Source organism: Orbicella franksi, chromosome 11, assembly GCF_964199315.1.
Source record: "Orbicella franksi chromosome 11, jaOrbFran1.1, whole genome shotgun sequence".
NCBI classification, from domain to species: domain Eukaryota; kingdom Metazoa; phylum Cnidaria; class Anthozoa; order Scleractinia; family Merulinidae; genus Orbicella; species Orbicella franksi.
The window spans coordinates 23,440,584-23,464,440 of NC_138155.1; the positions used below are offsets into that span (position 1 = coordinate 23,440,584).

A 23,857-nucleotide genomic window follows, 5' to 3' on the forward strand; every position below is an offset into this window, starting at 1 on the left:
AAAACAAAATTTGTGAGATAAGCGATTTGAGGAAAGGCGCAGTTTTGGAGATCATCGTAAAGCCCGTAATATATGGTCCTGGTGCAATAATGATGCAACGTGGTTTCCCATGTGCAGTTGTGTACTTTGAGAGACGAACTGTTATGACGAGGGAAAGTCTTTGAAATGCAGAATTCTCGAGTAGAATTCAGTTTTTGAACCCCTGTGGGATTTCAATAAAGCCACGACAAATCTTTCCCTTCGGGAAATGAATAAATAATTCGTAAATACAATTATTTCGTTTGGGCAAATTTAGTTCGTGGCGTTTTCATTTTGCTTCCCATGTGGGGCATTTTGGATTCCACTACGTACGAGATTTGCTTTCTTTATGGCTGAAAACTTACTTCAAGGGCTACAGTCAGCTGCAAATGCCACATCGCAAGTAGGGGTGAGTATTTAAAAAATCGCTAATTGATATAATATTTCTTCTTTAACCATTACGTTAAATTAGAGAATGTTTTTCTGATGCCATCGCATTTTGCATCCAGGCAACGTTTTAAAGTTAACCTTATCCCTGAACTACTTTGTGTAGGCCCTGCAATATTTTGAACAGCTGAAAAATTCTCCAGATGGATGGAAGCTCTGTGGTGACGCTCTTATCCGAAATCTTTACAGGTATGTACTGTACACAGCTTATCTCAGATTAAAAAAATAATTTAAGCATAACTCTTTTTTATCAAGAATTTATTTTTGTAGAAACCTTTTCTCCTAGGCTTTGCACACTAAAAAAAGATCGGCAGTTTTTCTTGCATCTATACAGAAGTAGAACAGTTTTTGGTTGCATTGTTTATTATGGAAGAAGGTCTTTGACAGACATGTTAATTAACTAATTAATCAATGTAAAACAGGTCAGAGATTGTGGTGACATCTCAAATTCATTCATTGTTCAGATGACAGTTGGTGGGGGGCGGGAGGGGGTTGCTGTACACAGTGTGGATGGTAGATGCCAAGTGACACATAAGACCTCTTTATAAATACATCATGGTATGAAAAATCATTGTTGATACAAAGTTGACGATAATGTCTGACCTCAACAATTAAATTTTGTTTCCATCAGTGATGAAACTGTCAAGTTCTTTTGTTTCCAAGTTCTGGAGCATCATATAAAAACAAGGTATGACAAGTGGTTTTAATTACATTGCCATGATATTAGAGTGATTTTCAAGCGAGTGTCAAAAAGCAACAAGTAAACAAATTACTTAGCAATCTCAAGCCATAGTAAAACTGGAACCAAAGTACACGTAGTTGCCAGGTTTACCTAAGGGTCTTGATAGCACAAGTGTTGTAAATATTTTTAAAAACACAACATTGCTTTTCAGTTTTCTGAACATGTTTCGGTGTTTCAAACATCATCATCAGCCATAATGAATATATAAGGTTTACAGAAAGATCATTATTATGTATGTAAGAGCCTATACAATGAGCCTTTATAAATTTAAATTAACGTAAAATGCAAACTTATTTTTACGTTAATTTAAATTTATAAAGGCTCATTGTATAGGCTGTTACATATATAATAACGATCTTTCTGTAAACCTTATATATTCATTATGGCTGATGATGATGTTTGAAACATCGAAACATGTTCCAAAAACTGAAAAGCATTGTTGTGTTTTTAAAAATAATTGCCAGGTTACTTTTGACGCTCAATTGAAAACCACTCTATCCCTAGTTTATGACCAGTATAATGTATTTCCCTAACCGTCTATCATCTAGTTGTGTATATATAAAAGTGGACAGTCAAGTAAAGAAAATAATTTAACATCATAACCTAATTGATTATTGCTGTCAAGCTTCCTGACAAAACACTCACAACTTGTGAAAATCAATCAGAGCATCTGTTCCTGTAGACATCATTATACATGTAAAATATATAATAATTATAAATAAACAGTAGCCTCCATTTGGTGCAAAAATATGCTGGGATAGTTGTCCAGGGACGTTATCAGTACCAAGGAACAAACAGTTTTCCGAGAGTGTAACTGGAGGAAAACCGTGAGCTTTGAGGAACAGATTATGTTGAAGAAAAAACTGTCTGAGTATATTATTGTGCCAAATGGAAGCCATTGTGTTTATTATCCTTCAAATATTTTCCGGAACGCACATGGTTTTGAAAATTAAGGAATCTCACTCGGACATTCCCCAGTTTCAGCTGGGGCATATTCAGTCATGTGACACAATTAGACCAATTATGTGCCAGCGAAAATATTTGATGGATTATAAGCTATAATATATCCCACTGGTAATGATTGAAGTATTTTATTTAACAGACATTTAGATAACATGATCACTGCCGGGGGTTTCATTGGAGGCCGGGCACCAGGGAAATTGACCCGCTGTGAGGATGATTTTGCTCGTCTGGTTTGACCGTCATTTTTACTTATAAGGAAGTTCATTTCAGAAATTTACCCATCTGTGAAAACCAGTTTCCCTTCCACTGAAATGTTTATGAAACCCCTGATCACTGCTGTTTCATAATAATTGTTTATAATTACTTATAATTTTTATTGTATCTGTACATATATACACTACCTAGGCATGTAGCTTCAGGACCTGTGGATCAACAAGCAGTCAGAGAGATTCTTTTGACTTGGCTACGAAATCAGGTATTTGACCTGCTTTAAGCAACGCTTATTATGAGGAATTCCGCATGCTACAACAGGGATTTCATTAAATGCCGGGCACTGGACAAACTGACCAGCTGTGAGGATGATTTTGCCCGCCTGGTTTGACCATCTAGAGGAAAGTTTTTGTTATTAAGAATTTCAATTCAAAGAGGTTTGCCCACCTGTGGAAACTAGTTGCTCTCTTGCTGAAAATGTTAATGGAATCCCTGCTACGATAATGGTTCAATTCATGTTACATTATTAAATCACACATACATAATGTAAGCATTTGGAAATTTTACAGAAAATTCAAGGAGCACAAGAAGCAATCAGCTTGTGTTTCTTTGTGCAATGCTCTTGTGTTCTTGAGGCTGGTTTTCAGTAGCGATGGAGTCGGAGTTGTAGTCAGAGTCATAAAAGAGCTTACGACCTAGTGAAAATCGAAAATTGGAGTCATAAGTGGAGTCATAAGCTCAACAGAATTGGAGTCGGAAGAATCAGAACGTTTCCATTTCTTATGACTCTGATTGCTAACGAACTAGTGAAAACTAGATTGTCAGAGTCAGAAGCAGAAGAGGAAGATTAAATGAATCACAATGCTCGATTCCGGGCGTTGTGATTGGTTAGTTCTTGTGCTTCTGCTTCCGACTCTGACAATCTAGTTTTCACTAGATCGTAAGCGACTGAGTCATAAGTGGAATGGGTGTTCTTCTTCTGACTCTGTCAGTTTGATTTTCACTAGATCATATCACTCTACGCTTCTGATTACCATTCTGTCACTAGTAGTGAAAACTAGCCTTTAAATTTATCATTTGCTTGTATATGTTGTGTTTTCACTGTTGTGAAGGTTCATTTGTGCGAAAGCGCTCTACTCAATAGATTTTCTTCAAACTTCCGCTGTAGACAGATAATGAATTACTTGTTTCAGCAATGAAAAGAAAACATGGGGGTCATGGATTTCATTTCAGAGATAAAGCGTGTGGAAAACTAGTCTGATTTTGAAAAAATGGCACACATAAATCAGCATGGTCTCCAGGGTTTTTAACGTAAAATATCAAAGATGAATCAACAGAGACAAACTATTCTTACTATTAATATTTTGAGTAAGTGAATCTGTTGCGTTGATAATTCCAAATGTTGCCAATGTTTTCACAAAACTTAACCCTTCAACAGGCAATCGAAACCACCATGCAGATAAACAAAGAGCTAAAAAGAACAGAATTCGATGGTGCATTTTGCAAAAAATTCAAATTTTTAATTGATAGATTTTCTTCATTTTTTCACTAAATGTAGAAAATCAGTAGAGCAAATGATCCATCAAGAAAAATAGGCATCACCGAATGTCCAAGATCATTAAATTCAGTGAAAGCTGCAGGAATGGCCATCTGCCCTGTAATTGTTCATTTTATTACTTAGCGGATACTCAATGCATCATGTGAATTTGCATGTACAGTAAGGATACGCAGAAACAATAAGGGCGAACGTCCTTAAATAAGAAATACAATCTTGAAAGAGTTCTTGATTTTTTCCCTTCTGCTTCATTTCAACTTCTCCTTTGCTCCACGTTCCCACTTAATCAGTGCTGTTGATCAAAGGGTGAATACTATATATTTCTGAATGAAGTGATACTAAAAATTACATTCTGTCAGTCTTTTGGGTATTTTCTAACAATTTGATGTCATCCTTCACTGTACTGACAAGTTTTGTTTATTATTATTATTTCAGTGCTCTACTGAAAGAGAAGAAGAGAATTTTCTAAAAAACAAGGCAGCTCAAGTGTTCAGCTTGATCTTTGTCTGTGACTATCCCGACAAAGTAAGCTGGTAACAATTTAGTATTGTTTTGATTCTACTAACCAAAAAGTCAATAATAACTTTCATAAAAATGAAAGGTGTGTGTTTGTACGTTGATGTTCCCCAATCTAAACCATATCCGTGCATTCCTTCTTTTCTAGTGGCCACTGTTTTTCTCAGATCTTCTGCAGTGCTTACAGTTCGGGGCTCAAGCAGTGGACATGTACCTTAGAATTTTAAAGGCTATCGACGAAGAGGTTGTGGACAGGGACGTCACAAGAAGTGCACAGGTCAGCATTTTAAAGCCTAGTCAGCCCAGTTATTGATAAGTTATTGTAGTTGAAAATTTGAGGCAAAAACTTATACTTAGGTCAACCGCAGATAGGTAAGTTGTCAGAATGTTAGACAATGAAGCTCAAGAGAACAACTAGACCTTTGCTTCCATTAGCTTCACAGACCAAAACGTAGCTTAAACATTATCTCCTCAGGGTTTCCTTTAGTTTGATCACAAGTATACACATGAGATGTCTATAGCAGCCTGACATATATAGTTCCCTGGTGCAGTGCTTTCATAATTAAACGTTTTCAGCTGGAGGGAAAGTGAGTTTCAAAGGTGGGCAAAACTTTTTGCCTTCAACTTCTTTGTAAGAAAAACTTTCTTCTAGATGGTCAAATAGGCAGGCAAAATCATTCTCACATCCAGTCAATTAACCTGGTACCGGACCCTTGGAAACCCCTGCTGATGAGAAATCATCATTAATTTTGTACATTTTGTGTTTTCCTTTTCAACAGGAGGCTGAAAGAAATACCAAGATCAAAGACACCATGAGGGACAGCTGTATTACAGAGCTTGTGGATTCCTGGTATCAGATATTGGTGAGGTTGCTTTAATTTGTTCTTTAAAATACTTGCTTTAATCCTGGGGCTTACAGGAGCCAGTTTGCCTGGGGGACGTCCCTGGGGGGGGTACTCCAGCATACGGACTATATAGGTACATGTATGTGCTGGCCCAAAGGGCATGGCTTGTCACTCTACTTTAAATTGAATTATTCACTACTAAGGCAACCTAATGCTTTTTTTTCCCTAAAGAAAACATATGAGAACAGCCTGTCATCTTTGATGTGCTTGTGCTTGGACGTCATAGGAGCTTACGTTGAATGGATCGACATTGGGCTGATTGCAAATGAGAGATTTATAAGGTGATACATGGTTTATTCTAGTCGAACCTCACCACAATGGCCATCTTGGGGACAGATGAAAGTGGAAGTCTTAGAGCGGTGTTCATCAAAAACGTGCTTATTGTAGCATATAAATACGTAACACATTCAAAATATATCAATAAAACAGAAACCAAACAGAAACAAAGACCAGCAACGCATGTTACAGGTCAAGTTTTGTGACCTTTTACAATAAAAAGTGGCTATTTGTATTCATCATTTGTCAGTTAACTGGCTGTTGTGGAGAGGTTTTTTTGCAGTGGAGGTGCTCTTAGTGGCTGTTGCCATTGTTAAAAGGTGTTTGCCATTGAGAGATTAAAAAAAGAGAGAATGTAAAAAAAAAGTGGTAGTTGTAGAGAGCTGGCCATTAGTGGAGTTACATAAATCCTGTTTCTAGAAATATGTAGCAATGCTATTTTTATTGGATGGTTACCCAAGGTTTTCACCACCTTTTTTGTGCCGATTATACTCTTGGGTGGGGTGTGCATTGTGAGAGAAGTACAGTACTTACAGAGATGCTAAAAATACACATAGACACTCGCCAGGGTCTCACTTACATGTAGGCTGTTTTGCCTTCCATGAGGGCTTACACCAACCTTTTAATTCTTAGGGGCGCTTACCATCCGACAAAAATTCCTGTTTGTGTTATTTTCTAATTTCGTGTGGCAAATGGAACAGCATTTTCCAGGATTTCTGTATACCCAAATTTCAGGAATATATGTCTTACTGGGAATTTCCATTCCATTCGATTTTTGTCCCCAGATTTTCAGCTGAATAGTTGAGCTGTTGCCAGCTCAGATGCCCTCAGAGTTCTTGTAACAATGGCTTAAGTTTTGATTTTTTTTCTGTTATTACTTTCTTAGCTTGCTGCTTCAATACACGTCAGTGGAAGTTCTTCGTGAGAGTGCTTGTGATTGTATGCATGAGATTATAATAAAGGGAATGGAACCAGTAGCCAAACAAGAATTAGTTGAGTCTCTTCTGAGTGTCTTAGAAAAGAGTGGAGTTCTTCAACTTCAAGAGGTAAATTACTTGGGAGTGATCTTCAGTTTAGTTTTAATAAGGATTGCATGAATGAGACAGGAAGAAAGAACATTTGAAATCCACTTGCCCAGTGGGCCTGCAAATTTCAGTTTTCACTTGTCCCAACTGATATATAATTTTTGCAATCAAGTATACGTGGATTTTAAATCAATCCATGCTTTCAATGCAGGCTTTTGCTCATCTTGTAGGACTTCTTTAATTTTGAGAAATCGTTTCTGGCTGGAAATTATCATTTAATTTTATCAAGCTTGCAATTTCACTCAGACTCACTAGACTACTACTACTACGAGGCTAATTTCACTGGCCCAAACTTAACTTGCCTGGGGCAATCATGCCTAGGTTTTTTCTTGCTGTGATTCAAGGTCATAATGATGCTGCTGCTGGCATTTGACCTTAGTTTACATACAGTACTTTGGTGTGAATATTGCTACTCGAGATCCCCTGCAGGGTGAATAATACTTAGGTGCTTTTGAGGTTTTTCTTCCAGTTTGCATAATAATTTGCCTTTTCCCTTTTATCAAAAGAGGTACGTTTCAAGATCAGCATTAAATGTCTTGGATAGGAGCACACGGCGCATCTGGTCCACTTTCCATTTTTTGTTTTTAATTCCAGAAATTTTGGTGAGGGGCTTAATGGCAAATGCTTAAATTTACAGTTTGTTCCACTGGAAAGTACTTGTCCAGACATTCTGTACTGGGACTAGCTTTTTAGAAGTTCTCTTTTTTCTCTAATATCTTTCAGTAAGGCAAACCAAAAAGTGTTTTGCCAGTTTAACAATTCTTGGACACCTATAAATTAAATGTGTTTTATTTTCTGTGGTGTGCTGTATAAATTTCATTATTCTTTTATGTTGCAGGATGAAGATGCAGACTTCCTTGCTAAACTAGCAAAGTTGATGGGTGCAGCTGGAACACAACTTCTCAACAGTTACAATAAGTAAGGAATAACTTGAAATGTTTCAGTCTACATTCTATCTCATCTCTTTTCCTCTCAAAAAAACTCTATATTCTACCTTCCTTTTCATTTGCTAGCCTCTTATCAACAGCTCTTCCCATGCCTGTTTCTCTTGTCTATTTCCTTATCTTTTTGCTTCCTCTCTGCCTCTCTTTTCATTCCTCTTGCTGCTCTCTTCTTCTTTCCCTTTTGTCTACCTCCCATCCTCTTCCTTCCTTCTTTTTAGACTGCCTACTCTGTCTCCCTTTTTGTTTCTTCTTCTCTTCTCAACCTCTTTCTTCCCTTTTCTTTTCATCTCTTCCATTCCCTTTCCATCCCTTCCCTTCCCTCCCATCCTCGTTTGTCATCTCCCTGCCTGCTCTTTGCTCCCTTCCCATTCTTTTTTCTCTTCTCTTCATCTCCTTGCCTCCTGTCTGTCTCCCTCTAATCCCCCGTTTTACTCTCCACCTCCCTTCTAATTTATCTTTTTCCTCTCTTCCTTCCTTTCCACATCTCTTCCTCTAAATAAAAATACTTATCTTATCTCTCTTATCCTCTCACTTTCTTTCTGCCTTTGCGTTTGCCTCTTCCTCCTCTCTACCTCTCTCATCCTCTCAACATACAGTACATCCACAGAACATACATGTACAGTTGGACTGTAACATAAATTTTTGTTTCTCATGTCTAGGCTCACAAAATCTGGTGATACAGAAGCTGCAGCGAAATGCCTGTGTGCTGCCGAGGAGAAGTTGCCATACCTTTTCAAGTAAGTAGTTTGTTAATACTGAGCAATGATTACTTCCTGTCGAGTATGCTTTCTAATCCTCTATTAACCTTAAACAAATCTACATATATGTATTCAAGTTTACCCAATTAACACAGACAGTGCTTCAATTTCATTTAATGTTAGCTTTAACGATTAGATGGTTTATTAAGGGACGATAATTCCTCCCTTTTTACTGATGTTATATCTGTCAACATTTTCATAACCCAGCCCAGAAATTGAGATTTTAATAGACAGAGAGAAAAGGTGTTCCAACCATTTCTTTTATTGCTGCGTATTTATTCAATTATTTTGCTTCTATTTAGATTCTTAGATCATGATGATGATGATGTTTCCCAGAATGTATCTGGTTTTGGGTATTCATACTTGACTGTTTTAAAACAGGTAATACAGATTTAACTCTCAACTATTAGTCAAGAGGACTATTGTGCTTTGCAGAAGGCTTTGGAGAAGTTATGAAATGCTAACATTTCTCTTTCCTTTTGTAAGAAAATTAAAGAAGGTAAAGCATTTTGTAAAAGTGAAGAATCATCTTTTATATTCTCTCAAGAAGAACTATAAAAAAATATGTGAAGATTAGAAGTGAAAATTTTAATGTTGATGTTGAAGGTTCGCTTTGTTTTGAGCTCTAAGCTCTAATGTCTATTTTAGGTTATCAAGTGGTAGTCTAGTCTTTATGCTCTTTTTAAATACATGTAATCTCACTGTTTTTATACTCTTCTGTGGTCTTGGTCATCTTTGATCACATTTCTCAAAAGGAATGGTGGTTAAGGCCCTATTAACCACTAAATTGTCTTCCAGATTTCAAATATAAGTGAACAGCAAAAGACAAACTTGAGGGTAAGATTATGTTAGGTTAAAGGTCAATGTTAAGAATAAAGTTTCTTAGAATTCTCCATAACGTAAGAGTGGGTGGGGCCAGATGAATCTTCAGTGCCATTGTTTAACTTCAGTTTCTATGGCATGTCAGAGCATGGTTTCGTTAATGTTTTCAGCAGTAGGGCAACTGGTTTTCACAGGCGGGCAAACTATTTGAACTGAACTTCTTTCTAAATAAAACTTTCCTCAAGATGGTTCAACTGGATGGGCAAAATTGTCTTCGCAGCAAGTCAATTTGCCCGGTGCCTGGCCCTTAATAAAACCATTCCATGAGTGACGAAGAGTACATGTATTAATGTTGACAATGACACCACCCGGGATGTGTTGAAAATTAACTATTCTGTGTGTATTTTGTTTCAGGGAATACTGCATGTCATTATCAAGAAGATGAAGTATGACGAATCTTATAATTTTGAACATGAGGTATATATTTGTCATTTAGTTGGTGTCAGATTTATCCTTCTGCTGGTGTGTACCTCAAACTTAACATTTGTCGCATTTTGATCATGACATTGATTTTTATTACCCACAAGTTTTTTTTGTATCTCTATAGTAGAAATTAATATGACCAGTGCAGAGGTTTCATGGTTAGTGCACTTGCCTCCGGATTGAGCTGTCTGGGTTGGAACCCTGGCCAGTGACATTGTGTTGTGTTCTTGGAAATGACACTTAATAAATATTACTCTCGCAGTGTCTCTCTCCACCCAGGTGTATAAATGGGTAGCAGCAAACTTAATGCTGGGGGGTAACCCTGCAATGGACTAGCATCTCATCCAAGGGGGAGTAGAATACTCCTTGTTGCTTCATGCTACTGAAACCAGGGATAAGTGACAGACTGATGGGCCACTTGGCTCATATGCAGATGTAACCTATGGAAGAACTAATTTTTTTCCATGTGGCTTCTATTGATAAAGATTTTTCTCTTATTTCGAGCTAGTAATTTACCATCAAAATTGTATTGTTTTGTTTACCTTGTAGGGTGAAGATGAAGCCATGTTCATTGAATACAGAAAAGAAATGAAGATTTTGTTTGACAACATCGCTCAGCTGGTACAGTGAATAACATTTTCTAGCTCTAGGTTTTGCATTTTAGATCACTTTACAACATGAAACATTATTTACTGTAACCCTTTCTTCGAAAGTACAGGATTGACAGGTAACTTTATTGTCTTGATTTCTATTTCAGGATCCTAACCTGGTGTTGGTTTCAGTTCATAATATTTTGAACTCAACATTTGGGTAAGTGTAAGAGTCCTTCAATTTGAAAAGTTGTTTTCAAAAGTTCTGTTTTTATTCCAGCACCAGATGCAAACACTTTAACTTCCGTAAGGTGGTTTTTGCGTGCCAAAGGCTTCTCTTGTAGATCTGAGGCATGCAACCCGCTCTCCCCCTGCCCCTTTCCCAGCCCACCCAGAGAACTTTTGAAATTCTGAGACTAGTAGGAACACTTTGACAGTTCACTTAAAAAAAAAATGTACTGGACATTATAATGCAATGTGACACGGTTAACAACTCAATGTAGTGTCTGGCCTCAGTCGTCCACTGAACAAAAACCTTGGGTATCGTGTGATTTCCTCAGTTGTTAATTGAACTTATATGTTCACTTGATTGCATTTAATAATTTTATTCTCTTGTGCAGGAAGCTAGATGGAGCAAAATTCATGGATGTAGAAATAGCTGTAAGAGTCCTGTACATGCTTGGTGAAGCAATGTCGGTAAGAGACAATTGGACAAAGTTAATATGGTCGGGGATTTCCTAATATAATTCCTAATTAAGGACATGATCACAAATGACAAATACAGTGGAATCTACAAGCCCATTGACATTCTCTATCATTTTAGGATCTGATAGTAAAGTGTACCCTGTATGGTGTGCTTTTTGATGGTCATAAATGGATATACACTGTATACTGTAGCTGTGGCCAAAGTGTTACACTAAATGTCGAATAAGTAGCGAAGGCTATTATTCAAATGTGGTTTGACATGGGTGCTTAGACATTCCCCTGCCCCTTGTAGTATTTTTTATCACTTTTATATCACATACAGTGTATAGTGGAATATTTTCTTTACATTCCCCGATGATGCAGTAGATTGGCAAAAGCTTGGAATAAAAAAGAAATACAGTACATGTTGGTCAAGGCCTCTTGAAATCGAATCGCCCATTTAATCAACATTCCACTGAAGGACAACTTCAAACATTTATTTTGAGCATATTGTTAATAATTTATTCATTGAAGCATTTTCTTTTTCCTTTTCATTATTAGACTCAGCAATTGTACTCTGATGCTTCGAAGTTTGCAGCACTCCAACAAATGATGAGTTTGGTAAGGTTTTACTAATTAACAAATCTTAACTCGTTTAATTTATGTATAATTGTAGTACTTAAATTTGGACAAAACAGGACTGAACATTCTTCATCATGCCACGCCATGCTTGATAGTTTATGTTGTTCGTACAGACAGAGGGACATATAGATGAACAGACAGCCTTACTGACGGACAGACTCATGGACTCATGGACCGACATGCTAATAGGCTTACTGATGTTCTTGATTGATTGACTGATTGGTTTTTTCTTCCTACAGCTGGTAACAAGTAACGTGTCCTTCTACAATCACTCTTCAGTGGCTCAAATGGTAATAGCTTTTATTTTAACACTCAAGTTTACTTTGTATGTAAATCAGATCAATTGAATCACCCTTTTTCTATGTATATCCGTTAAAAAATATTACAAGTACTCTGGAAAACAGATTCCAAGTTATGATTGTGAGTAGTCTACAGCTGCAGTAGGTAGCTGACCAGTGATATCATTTACCAGTAACTCAGTTTTCAACTGAAAGTGCTAGAATATTGTACCCAGTAAGACAGAAATTCCCATCTGTTTTCTGCTCACCTGAATGAGATGCTCTTTCATGACAATTTATTTCTGGTAAAGGTAGATATATCCTTGACTGAATTTCAGCAGTTTCTTTCTGATGCCCTCACACTGTTTTAGATTGCTAATTGTAAGTTTCATTTGACATGACTGTTTTCTTTTTCAGTTCTTTGAAACTGTTGTTAGGTACGACAGGTTTTTCAGCGGTCAGGCTCAGCACATTCCAACAGTACTGGTAAGGGTTTTTCAGTTGATTCTGTTAAAACAAAAAACGTTTATCCATAGGCTTACACTGCCAATGTGGAGGCATAGTGGCCTCATGGTTAGTGTGCTCGAGAGGTCCAGGTTCAAGCCCTGGCTGGGAACATTGTGTTGTGTTCTTGGGCAAGACACTTTACTCTCACAGTGCCTCTCCCTACCCACAGAGCATGATGAGTTACTAGTTTCAAATTTCCAACAGCAGAGAAAAATTTGCTTCAAGTACAATGTGCATGCATGGCTAATCACAGAGAATGGGATGTTAGTACATGTACATTACAGGATATCATGTCAGAAATTGGGTCAGGATGCCTCAACAATCTATCACCTGTATATATTTTTCTACTCTGATTTAATTTATAGTTACCATTACAATTTTGTTTCTTCTTAGATTGCTTTTCTTGATGAGAGAGGCCTGCGCAATCCAAACTGCACTGTCAGGAGTCGATGCTCTTATTTATTTTCAAGATTTATCAAATCTCATAAGTATGTGTCTTTATACTTTGTGATTTAGCAATCTAAAATGTACAAAATTGTTTGATTTTTTGCTTGGCATTTATACCATGACTACCTAAAGAACACTGGTGCTGTAGCCATCTGCACATACAATATGATGTTCTGGTGTCTGTGTTTGCAGTAGTTTACTTTCTTTAGTCTCTTTACAAACATTTTGAATGTGTCTTGCTGTTTGTTCCAGAGCTAACATGCTCAACTTTGCTCATGATGTGTTGAAGACACTGCAGACCCTTCTTGTTATTTCTCCTGTGAGTATAAAATAAAACAAGCCACTCTCTTTACCATAAAAAATTGTTGATTTTTACCCATTAAAAACCTGAGTTCATTTTAAATAAACATATCTATAGAACCACTGCTGGATTACAATGTCCTGTTTCAAGAGTACAACATAATGTTTCAACATTCTTTTGTCTTCACACAACAATTTTTTTTTTTTATTAGGACAATGGTTATCAGCAGCTACTTTCTGGTGATGATCAGGTAATTTTCACTAACATTTCTTGGTGTAATTCTGTCCTTGTTTGCAAAAAGGGGTAAATTGTAGCGAACATTAATTATGTATTATATACGTTTTTTCTCCCTGCCAAAATATTAATACTGTATTTGCTTGTGTACATATATAGCTGTTCTTGGCCATTTCTAGGGTACCTAATTAAACAGACTTTTTTTTATTTTTTTCGTGTAGTTATTCCTTTATGAAAGTGCAGGGATTCTCATTGTTGCCAGTGGGGCAGTGCCAGAGGTACAGTAGAGAAAAAATAAGTGATTAACAGCTATGCAAAATCACCCAGCATGTATAATTAAGGGTGTATCCCTTCCTACACTGCATTAGAATCTGGGTTTTGGGCTGAAAATACGTTCTGATGCAGTGTTTTCTACTTGATTGTCTCTGCTCATTGTACAAGTACACTGCATGGAAAAATTTCAAAACAGAGCAGTGATCAATCATAGACATTGTAATTGTAAAGATTCCAGAGGTTGCTTCTTACTCAAATCTTAAACAACTGCGCAGTAGCACTGTGCGAGATGATAAGTGATTCAAGCTCCACTTGGTAGATTCACACCGATTTAAGAGGGTCATACAGGGGTCTATGGCACAGCTCATGAACGAAAAAATTTGAGGATTGCGAATATAAAAATTTCATTTTCCTGAATCATGAAAATAAGCAAGTAGATACTCTTTTTAATAACCTGTTCTTATACTAGAAAGAGTGTTTGAAGAAAGTAAAATTGTGACAGGCTAAGTTAAGGCACCAATATTGCAAATGGCATGCCTTAGTCACTCTCGATAGACAACTGTAACCATTCAGAGGACCCACATCTCGAAATCACGTAGAATAGAGTGGTGAAATCACAAATATTGGTGAATAATTGAAGTTCATCACGGGTCACGCAAAACCATCAGGTCACAGATTGCGAAGAATAATTTCTTAAATTCATGTTTCACCGAAAATAAAATCAGCTAATCACACAGCACGAGAATACCGCTGTATGACCCTCATTTAATGATAGATCAAGTCCATAGATCTAGTTCACAATAGGTAGCGACTGATGAAATAGCGAAAACCAGAAGATCGCAAGTTCCAGCAGCAGTAGATGTAGGAGTAGAAGCAGATACAAATAGGAGTAGTAGGTATGAACTGAAAAGCGATAGTTACGTCCTACTTAGATAAGGTTCTAGTGCATCTGTAAGTACATCAAGATGTGACATTTAAATTTTAACATATACCCCAAATATTTATTGTTACTTTGATCTTCATTGGACAAATATTTTTGCATTCAACTTACTTGCTCTACCAGAAATTTATTGCATTTATTTTCCCTTTCGTTCAGAAGCAGCTGTTATACATGAAGACTCTGCTATCACCAATCATTGTGAAGTTTGAATCAGTAGTTACAAAGGTGATTGTACAGTGTACAGCTGTGTGTTGATAACTTCATATCCAAGTGTGTTTGTCGTCATTCCAAAAACTGGAAAAAAGTTAACTTGTTTACAGTGGGATGGGATGATTTATCTGTACCTTTAATTTTCATTTCAGCTCATGTCAGAAACTGATGATGTCTCATCCTCAGCATATGCCCAGCATCTCTATCATTTGGTTGCCTACGCCAGGTATAATCATGTTGATCAACATATTATGGTCAAACCTCTCTACAGTGGCCACCTTGGGGGCAGAGGAAAGTGCCCACTGTAGAGAGGTGACCATTCTGGGGAGGTAGGGCAGTAATATGACACCTGCCATTTTTCAGAGTGCGACATTTTTCCTTTAAAAATGCTTATTGTGGCATATGAGTATGTAAACAACCAAAATACATAAATAAAACAGAAATAGAGACCAATGATGCACCGTATGCATCAAGTTTTGCGACCTTTTACCAAAAAACTTGGGTTTTGTATACACCATTTGTCATGATTAACTGGCTGTTGTGGAGAGTTTATTTTGGCAGTTTTTTAATCAGATTTTCCAGATCAGAATGACTCTCCATGCCCAAGAAACACCAAGCAATTAAATGTCTGAAAATTTATTCTTTGCCATGGAAAGTGAGGAGTTTTGGCAATAGCTATATCTTTATGTCCATGGTTATAGTGTTATGTACAGTATGTGATTATCTCTTATTGATTTAAATTTCAGTCGGGCATCCAAAGCATTTCCCAATCAACAAGCACTGAAAGACAGTGGTTGTGCACCATGCTTTACAGAGGTAAAGACTAATCACACATGATGTACTAGTCTATTATAATAAAAGAAAATTTTGGAACCTTAAGAGGTGCATTTACAGTGTTACTACTTGAACCGGGCCACCTAGAAGAAAACTAACCAATCAAAATGTAAACTGAGAAAAATGGACTGGCAGGCTAACTTCTCATGGTGGCAAGTAATGGTCTCTTTGACATGAAAACATAAACACTGTTGACTATCTGTGTTTTTACACTGTTAGAGATTCAGTCCTTGACTCGAAAAATTTAAGTAATTGCGCTATAACAACCCATTTTGTGGCTCACATGCTTTCTTGTTTTTGTAGGCTTTACCAATTTTTCTACGTGCACTAACGATACCCATTCATCGTGACATAATACACTCTGGTGTGCGGCAATACCTACACAGAATGATTGTGTGCCTTGGTGAAGGAGTGTTGCCTTTCATTCCAGTTGCAGTCTCACATCTTCTGGAAGACTGTACAGTAAGTACTAACTGAGAGGAACTTAACGCTACAGATGATTGGCTTACCAGCACAGCAGTTAACTTTGGCCTCTGTAGGAGTAATCGACAAAGATTTTGTCACTCCTTGCCCTTAGAATGTTGCAGAGGTTTCATTAAGGCACTGGGCAAATTGACCGGCTGTGAGAATGATTTTTCCCACCTAGTTTGACCCTCTAGAGGAAAGTTTTTCCCATAGAGAATTTCAGTTCAAAAAGTTTTGGCCACCTGTAGAAACCAGCTGTCCCTCTGTTGAAAACCCTTGTGTTGTTTGGTTGCCCATTTCTTTAACCCACATTAAAAGTCTGCTTTTAAGTAGAGACAGGCACTCTCAAAGTTAGATCACTTATAACAAATATCTTTGTGATACCTAGAGGTTAAAAGAATTAGTGTGGTGCAAAACTTATACAGGTTAAAAATTCCTCTTTTAATTATATTCCGATAGGCTCGAGATATTCAAGAATTCATTCCGCTTATCAATCAAATTATTACAAGATTCAAGGTAGGTCGATTTAACTAGGAGCACATTCACGTACATGTGGGAAACAACAGGGCTTTTTTTACAGTCAGTAAGTTAAAAAAATATCTGGGCTTGCCTGTGTGTTCCATCTTTGTCTTTAGAATCTGGCAGTTGGAGGAGCAAAGTCTAAGGGTTGGGGAAAGACGGGGCTGTTGTGTTCTGTGTAACAGCTGATACTGCGCAATGAGTGGAGAGTAATGAAAGAGTCTCATTGACTCTCTTTACAGTCCCTAGATGAAAATATTAATTCTCTTAACTGATTACCATAAGTTTCTTTTAATGTTAATTCTGAGAAATTAGTGGCTCATCAAGAACATTTCTCGTATTTGATTAAGTTTGTTAAATTGTTTCATCTGTCCCCTTGACAATTTATTGATATTTTAAGGAAAAAGTAACTAATTTAAAGTATTTTATTCTCCCAGCATCAAATTGGTCCTTTCTTGCAAGAAGTTTTCATGGCCATTGTCAACAGAATCTTTACTGTTCTCGGCAAACCAGCTGATGAGAAAGACGTACAGGTAAGTTACAAAGTTAGACTGCAAAGTGTGAATCCATGACCACACATGGTTCATTTATTTGGTGGTTCTCAGAGGCAAATCCAGCCAATATGGACAGATACATGTAGACTAATCATGAGAAGCACATAAGTAGGGCCGTAGCCTAGATATTTAGGGTGTTTATGATGACTATAATGATAATAATAATACTTTATTCAAATACAGAATACAAAAAGTATTTGAAAAAACAAGAAAGTACCTCGGTTTGCCTGTTACTAGCTACAGTCGTGATTAGTGTACCATCTTGTGTCTGTTGAAGACCAGATTTTCTTATGCTTTGGTAGTTCACATTGTGTCAGTCATTGAGAGCCTTGATGAAATTGGCAGTCTTCATCCTAGCCTGCATAGCAGGTGTTTCCAAAAAAGCATGCAAAGGGAACAAAACTGCGACTGAGAGCAAAAAGTAAGGAGCAAGGAGAGGGAGTGAGGCGAGCGAACGATTCCTTTTCTTCCCACCCCTCCCCCTTCTTGCTCACCCCCTCCCCACTTCTCCCCGTTTTTTTCTCACCACAGGCATGCTCCTTCGCTCCCCCGCTTGCTCACTCACTTGTTCAATCTCTCCGCCTGGAAAAGAATAGGAAACATCTGCTTTGCAGGCTATCTTCATCCTCATTATCGTCTGTGTCCTTGTCACAGAGAAATGGGTTGTGATGAGATCATCTTGGTGTGCTTGTATTTTGACGGTAGATTAGGGATTGGAAACTGTTTGTGGGTTTCTTTAAATGGTTTGCTCAACACAACATCTGGTCCCTCAGCTTCAAGACTTTTCAGAGGGCAACTTGAATGGAGTTTTTAACTTTTATGTCACAAATACTACAACAAACTTTTGTTATCATTCTCTTGTAGGCAGTAAAGGAGAAGGAAACTCTGAGACGTAGTTATTTCCTGTTTGTTGCTGCTGTGGTCACAAATGATGTGATAGTAGTTCTTACTACTCAAAGTGAGTGTCTGTTTCTAAACATCATCTTTTATCTTGACTCGTGATGATTTTCACTCCACTGACCCTAGCAGTACTTACACAGAATCCATGTTACATATGGTAAAAAAAGTCTGCATAGGAGCTAAGTGGCCCGTCAGGCTAAAGCTTATCCCGATTTCTATAGCATGAAGTGCAGTCGAACCTATATTAAGCGGCGCCACTCTATTAAGTGGTCACCTCCATTAAGCAGTCACAGTCACCATTTCTTTCTTTACTAAGCTTAAAAGTCACAATCTCATCTTTTATAATAATATTAGAAAATAGCCCAAAGATAATGCATGCACTGATCGCTTTGTAATCGTGATGGTGTGAGCGAAGAGAATTTACATTTTGATAATAAAAGTAAACAAGTTGTGTTCTTTTTTTCTTCAGGTTATTTTCTAAAAGAAATAGAACATGTTCACCGTATTTCTTTCGAGTTTTAGATATACTCATGGAAGTTTCAGAGAACTTGAAAAAGCTTTGGAAACACTGGCCCGTCAGCTCATGTTCCCACAGCATTGCTCATTCTCCAAAACGTCCACTTGTGTTTCTATAACTCAAAAGAAACACCTTACATGTTCTCTGTTTCTTAGTCAATAAAGAGTTTGGTATTCAGTGCATCTTTTACTTTTGTCTTCTTAACAGCTCCTGAGGATTTACACCAAGTGTTGTTGACTCTGATCCAAGGAGGAGTCGAATTCCCAGACCCTGTGGTAAAGTTGTAGTGTAGCATCTTTTTAGAGCGTACTCCTTCCGCTTATTGTAGCACAAAGTTTTGTCTGAACCCGAGTTATTTACAGAATTAGTAGAAATATTTGACATTAAAGGTAGTGAACTGTTCATTTTCCTGGCTGTTGTTTCATGAAAAGAATGAAGAACGTGTTTTGAATTTTCGAGCAATCTAGCGAGGAGAAAATAAGTATTAATAATAGCTATCTCTTGTAATCTGCAGGCACAAAAGATTTCCTTCAACATTCTCCGCAAGCTAGTTGAAGTTTGGGGTAAGGACGATACACAGTGCAGTTTTCATGAATAATATATACCATCTAATTTGATTATCTATCATCTTTGACAAGTTGTTTCTTGCCTTTCCCTCTTAGGTGGGAGCAATGGATTAAATGGCTTTAGAGAGTTCATTTACGACAGTATTGTACCCGCATCTTTTGTGGCTCCAATGAAGTCAACATTTGACTTGAATGATGCCCAGACAGTTTTGGTATGTAAAAACTAACCTTGGTTTTCCTTAGGGTTATGCGTTGACCATTAGGTACATCTTTCTTGGCAAAGTTGACATCCATCTAAACGTTTAAGCATCGTAATAGCTTTGAACTATACCTTCGCATGTTTGCAATATTTCTTTCATTGTTAGTGGTCTGTATTAAGGCTGATATTGTCCTTTGCCACACAATGCGCTTTTGACATGTAGGTAACAGCAATTATTGGGGCATTGTAGTTCCATTAAAATAAATTATATTGACAATTGATCATCTGCTCTAGCAAAGAAAACTTTTTTTCTAATTGTTTTGTATTGTTATAACAGGCATTACAGGAGATCGCACTGACACAAAAAATGATTCTACAGAAACAGGTAAGAAAAGCCAAAAATAGCAGCATTATTTTTAATGGTGTCATTTTCCTGAAATAATAGTGATGTAACCATGCATACTTTATTTCTTATTGGCAGGGTGGTGAATTTATAGAATTCCTTCAAAACAAGTATTTGCCAACTCTACAATTGGCTCCTGGACTTATTCAGGTAAGTGTTAAGTGTTGTTAAGACTTTCACTGAACAAATAGTCCGTGTCAGATTGTTTCTGTAGGTGACAAGGACTATTGTCACTAATGGGTTTAGCACTAAAGACCACCAAGCAATTTATTGCAGACTGTATTGACTGTTTGTAGAAGTGTAGCGGCTCTCGTAAGCTTGTAATTCTATTTGTCGTCATAGTGTAGCGGCTGTCATTGTTTTGGGGCTAGGGGGCATTGTTTCTGTTGTTTGTTTTAGTGCTCCCTTAAAGTGTATCGAGCCATTCATGTGAGACTTCACAAGAGCTGCTACATGACGCACTGTTTGGCTAACTAGCACGGTCCCTGTTTCTACTATCTACTCAATTTGGTAAAGGTGTTGATAGTGTAAGTAAAAGGTTGATTTCGTCTGCTAGCGAGGAAGGTGAGAATACCACACTATACGTGCCAGCTTTAGCGAGCCAGGACACCTAGGATTTGTCCAAACTCTTCCTAGCCAAGATTTTACAATTAAATTATGGGTGCGTCAAACCTCCATCAAATTTGGGCTAAACTGCAAAATTGCGAGCTGGGTATATGCGTCTCAGTGATGGCTATAGCGCATAGAAATCGAGAGTGAATAATCTAATTGTTTTCGTATAAATCTACTAGTCGTTCAAAACTTTAACTAAGGGCCTGTTTACAAGGAGGGAGGGTTACCCTAGCAAACGGGTTAACCCTAGCTGGAGGGCAAAAGATAGCCCGGGTTTACGAGGAAAATTTTACAGGTAGGATAGCCCTACATCCCACGACAACTTAATGCGCGGTTACTCTCAAAGGGTCTGGAAACAAGTAGAAAGTTAACCCGGGTAGGCGGGTTAACCTTATCTGGAGTGTTTACAAGGGAAAAAGTTAACCCGCCTGCCAGGATAACCCTAGCACGCAGGTAGGGTAACCAGCCAACCCGAGTAACCCTGGCTGCCTTGTAAACGCGACGAAGAAAAAAAGAGGGTGAGTGCTAGAGTAACCCACTTATTAAGGTAACCTTCTCTCCTTGTAAACAGGCCCTAAATCTTGTTCACAGATAATTCGAAAACACAAAGAATCGACCGTCATTTTGATAACAAGGGCACACTGCTACGCTACTCACTATCTACAACAGAATAAATAGTGAGTAGCGTAGCCAATTAGCGAACGGCATTCGTGATAGAACGCTAGTAGGTTTATACTGAAAACTGTTAGTTACTGTTCTCTACCAGATATGAGAGGTGTGACCCAACATAACCCTAAGTCTTTTAGCTCTCCCATATTTTTATGCCTGGCAACTATAAACAGTAATTTACAAAGTACAAACTTTCTGTTCCCAAATTACTTCAGTGGCAATGATAAGTTTCTATGCGGGTTTGTTCTATTAGGAGTATACACATGCACTGCAGCAAGCTGATGTAAAAACCTTCAAGAGCTATGTAAAGGTAAGATCTTGTTGTTGCTATTCTTGTTCTTGTTCGTGTTCTTGTTCGTCTTCGTCTTCGTCTTCGTCTTCGTCTTCTTGGTCTTGTTCTTGTTCATGTTCTTGTTCGTGTTCGTGTTCGTGTTCGTGCTCATGTTCTTGTTCGTGTTCGTGTTCTTGGTCTTGTTCTTGTTCATGTTCTTGTTCGTGTTCGTGTTCGTGTTCGTGCTCTTGTTCGTGTTCGTGTTCTTGTTCTTGTTCGTGTTCTTGTTCGTCTTCGTCTTCGTCTTCGTCTTCGTCTTCGTCTTCGTCTTCTTGGTCTTGTTCTTGTTCATGTTCTTGTTCGTGTTCGTGTTCGTGTTCGTGCTCATGTTCTTGTTCGTGTTCGTGTTCTTGGTCTTGTTCTTGTTCATGTTCTTGTTCGTGTTCGTGTTCGTGCTCTTGTTCGTGTTCGTGTTCTTGTTCTTGTTCGTGTTCTTGTTCGTGCTCTTGTTCGTGCTCTTGTTCGTGCTCGTGTTCGTGTTCGTGTTCTTGTTCTTGTTCTTGTTCTTGTTCTTGTTCGTGTTCGTGTTCGTGTTCGTGTTCGTGTTCTTGTTCTTTTTCTTGTTGCTTTGTCAACTGTGGATGGTCTTGCTCTATATATCCACCAAAGTGCCAAAGGTTGACAGAGAAACAATTACATAAACATTTCAAGTGATGACTCATGGTAAAAGTACCTACAGATTTGAGCCTTGCATTTGCAGGTCAAAAGTTCTGTAAATTACATTACATGGGATTACATTTCCATAGCTGTCTCTAGAGTACCTTTTTTCACGTAAGATAATTATTGTTGGGTTTATGATAACCAAGTAAAGGTCTGTATTCAAAAATTCAAAACAAAAACATCATGAGGAGCAACAGACGTGGCCTATTTACATAAGAAGATAAATAGAATACTATACATCAATTAATTAAGTTAACTAATTAACTAAACTAACTAAGTAACTCCATTTTTATTGTTTACTGAAGTGATCTTATTTCTATGGCCCTCGTGATTTCACACAAAATGTTCTTCTTTTCACAGGCGTTTTTCACAAACCTTCGTTCATGACAAAGGATTTACCCTTCGCAGTCTAACGAAGGGGAAAAAATCTTGTATATTAATATATTACAGTACAGTGCAATAACAATACTGTATTTCACTCAAAGATAGAGTCAAAATTATAATGTTCAGCGTGGTAATATAAAATTACCAATTAATTGTTTAGTACAGCAATAGTAGTGTAAAAAAGACCGGTGAAATAATTATTTTCCTTGAACTTTTCTCCTTCCTGCAATATTGTTACTAAATATTATGATAAAAAGTGTTAGTCAAAATGAATGAAGTTAAAACAAAAGCTAACACTTCGTTTTGGGAAATGTTTGCTCATCACTGCAAAGATATGATGACCAATTTAGTGGCATCTGTAGTTTAGGGTGATATTTGAATTATCGACCTATTGTTTGTAGGCTTGTAAAATAATTAGTAGATCTTGAATTTCAACCAATCTCGAAACGTTGCCGAGTTGTAAAAATCTGTGAAAAGAAATATTTGCAGCCGAATATTTGAACTGAGTGATAATGTATTTCATTCAATTTCAAACTCTTTTTCTAAATACAGTGGAAACTTCATTAAGGGGCCACCTTTTAGACAATAGTGGTTACAGATACAATGGTTTATACGAGCAAGCATTTTGCCAGGACAGACGTTTGTGTCCCCTTAATAGAGTTGTCCGAGAGTATTTTGAGTTATTTTGGCCAAGTACAAAATTACCTTTCAATTGAAGGAAACCTGAAAATAATAGTTTACTCAGATAGAAAATCGCTAGTGAGATAATAATAAACCATAAAGGAACAAGGATGGTTAAGGATGGAGAAGATTAACACGGATTACAAACGACGAACTTGAAAAATTTAGGCAAAGCTCTGCAAGATTGACAAACCGTTACGTAGCTCCTTTAAGACATATTCTAATATAGGTCTTGTTTCAACTCTTCAATCTTGAGTTACTGATGAAAAGTGAGTAACACACTGCTCTGTGGATTGAGAGGACCTGTATTTCGAATAGTGTATACTGAATACTGTTACAGTGCCTCTCAACAAAGTATTTCTCCCCTAGTTGAACAAGCACATCGCTCAGTGGAAGCAAAGTCGTAACCATGTATTTTTTTCGCGACACATTTTATTTTTTCGTATTTTTATAATGTCAAGTATCTCATTGTGTTAGCTTTTGTCCTCCAAGAGTGTCCAGCCTGAAACTGAAGTTAATTATAGGTAATAAGATAGAGAAGGGAGTGTCACTCTGTGAGAGTCTGTCCTGAAAATATGTAACACGGCTTTTCACACTACAATGACATTTGAGCAATAAAGAACGGACAAACTAAAACAGTTTTTCTGTGTGTTTTGTGAGCAAAAAGGAAAAGAGCCTTGACCTCAGTTTTCGGGCAGCCACTTGCTTTTCACCCGATTTACGAGGGGAAATT

At 37.4% G+C, this 23,857-nt stretch overlaps 1 protein-coding gene across 1 annotated transcript; it reads left to right on the top strand.

Moving 5' to 3' along the window:
* The first annotated feature begins 21 nt into the window (after positions 1 to 21).
* LOC145502686 (exportin-T-like) lies at positions 22 to 23,762 on the top strand. The gene is made up of 38 exons (XM_081482033.1): positions 22 to 427; positions 572 to 654; positions 1,097 to 1,153; positions 2,576 to 2,645; positions 4,371 to 4,460; positions 4,600 to 4,728; positions 5,231 to 5,314; positions 5,528 to 5,637; positions 6,519 to 6,678; positions 7,556 to 7,635; positions 8,321 to 8,398; positions 8,722 to 8,800; positions 9,218 to 9,256; positions 9,656 to 9,718; positions 10,274 to 10,345; positions 10,482 to 10,534; positions 10,935 to 11,010; positions 11,560 to 11,619; positions 11,880 to 11,930; positions 12,336 to 12,404; positions 12,819 to 12,913; positions 13,125 to 13,191; positions 13,385 to 13,423; positions 13,629 to 13,685; positions 14,777 to 14,845; positions 14,983 to 15,056; positions 15,577 to 15,646; positions 15,968 to 16,126; positions 16,589 to 16,645; positions 17,086 to 17,181; positions 18,067 to 18,160; positions 18,827 to 18,894; positions 19,134 to 19,182; positions 19,282 to 19,397; positions 19,722 to 19,769; positions 19,866 to 19,937; positions 21,322 to 21,378; positions 22,420 to 23,762. The coding sequence occupies exons 1-38, from the start codon at positions 368 to 370 to the stop codon at positions 22,444 to 22,446; spliced, it is 2,877 nt and encodes a 958-aa protein (XP_081338159.1). The 5' UTR covers positions 22 to 367; the 3' UTR covers positions 22,447 to 23,762.
* Positions 23,763 to 23,857: the final 95 nt, after the last annotated feature.

What these genes read in the sequence shown, in the direction of transcription:
- LOC145502686 (XM_081482033.1), top strand. Translation starts at nt 368, where the DNA reads ATGGCTGAAAACTTACTTCAAGGGCTACAGTCAGCTGCAAATGCCACA. An exon ending in CTGATGAGAAAGACGTACAG is followed by an intron (nt 17,182 to 18,066) that starts GTAAGTTACAAA and finishes ATTCTCTTGTAG; the next exon opens with GCAGTAAAGGAGAAGGAAAC. An exon ending in CCTTCAAGAGCTATGTAAAG is followed by an intron (nt 21,379 to 22,419) that starts GTAAGATCTTGT and finishes TTCTTTTCACAG; the next exon opens with GCGTTTTTCACAAACCTTCG.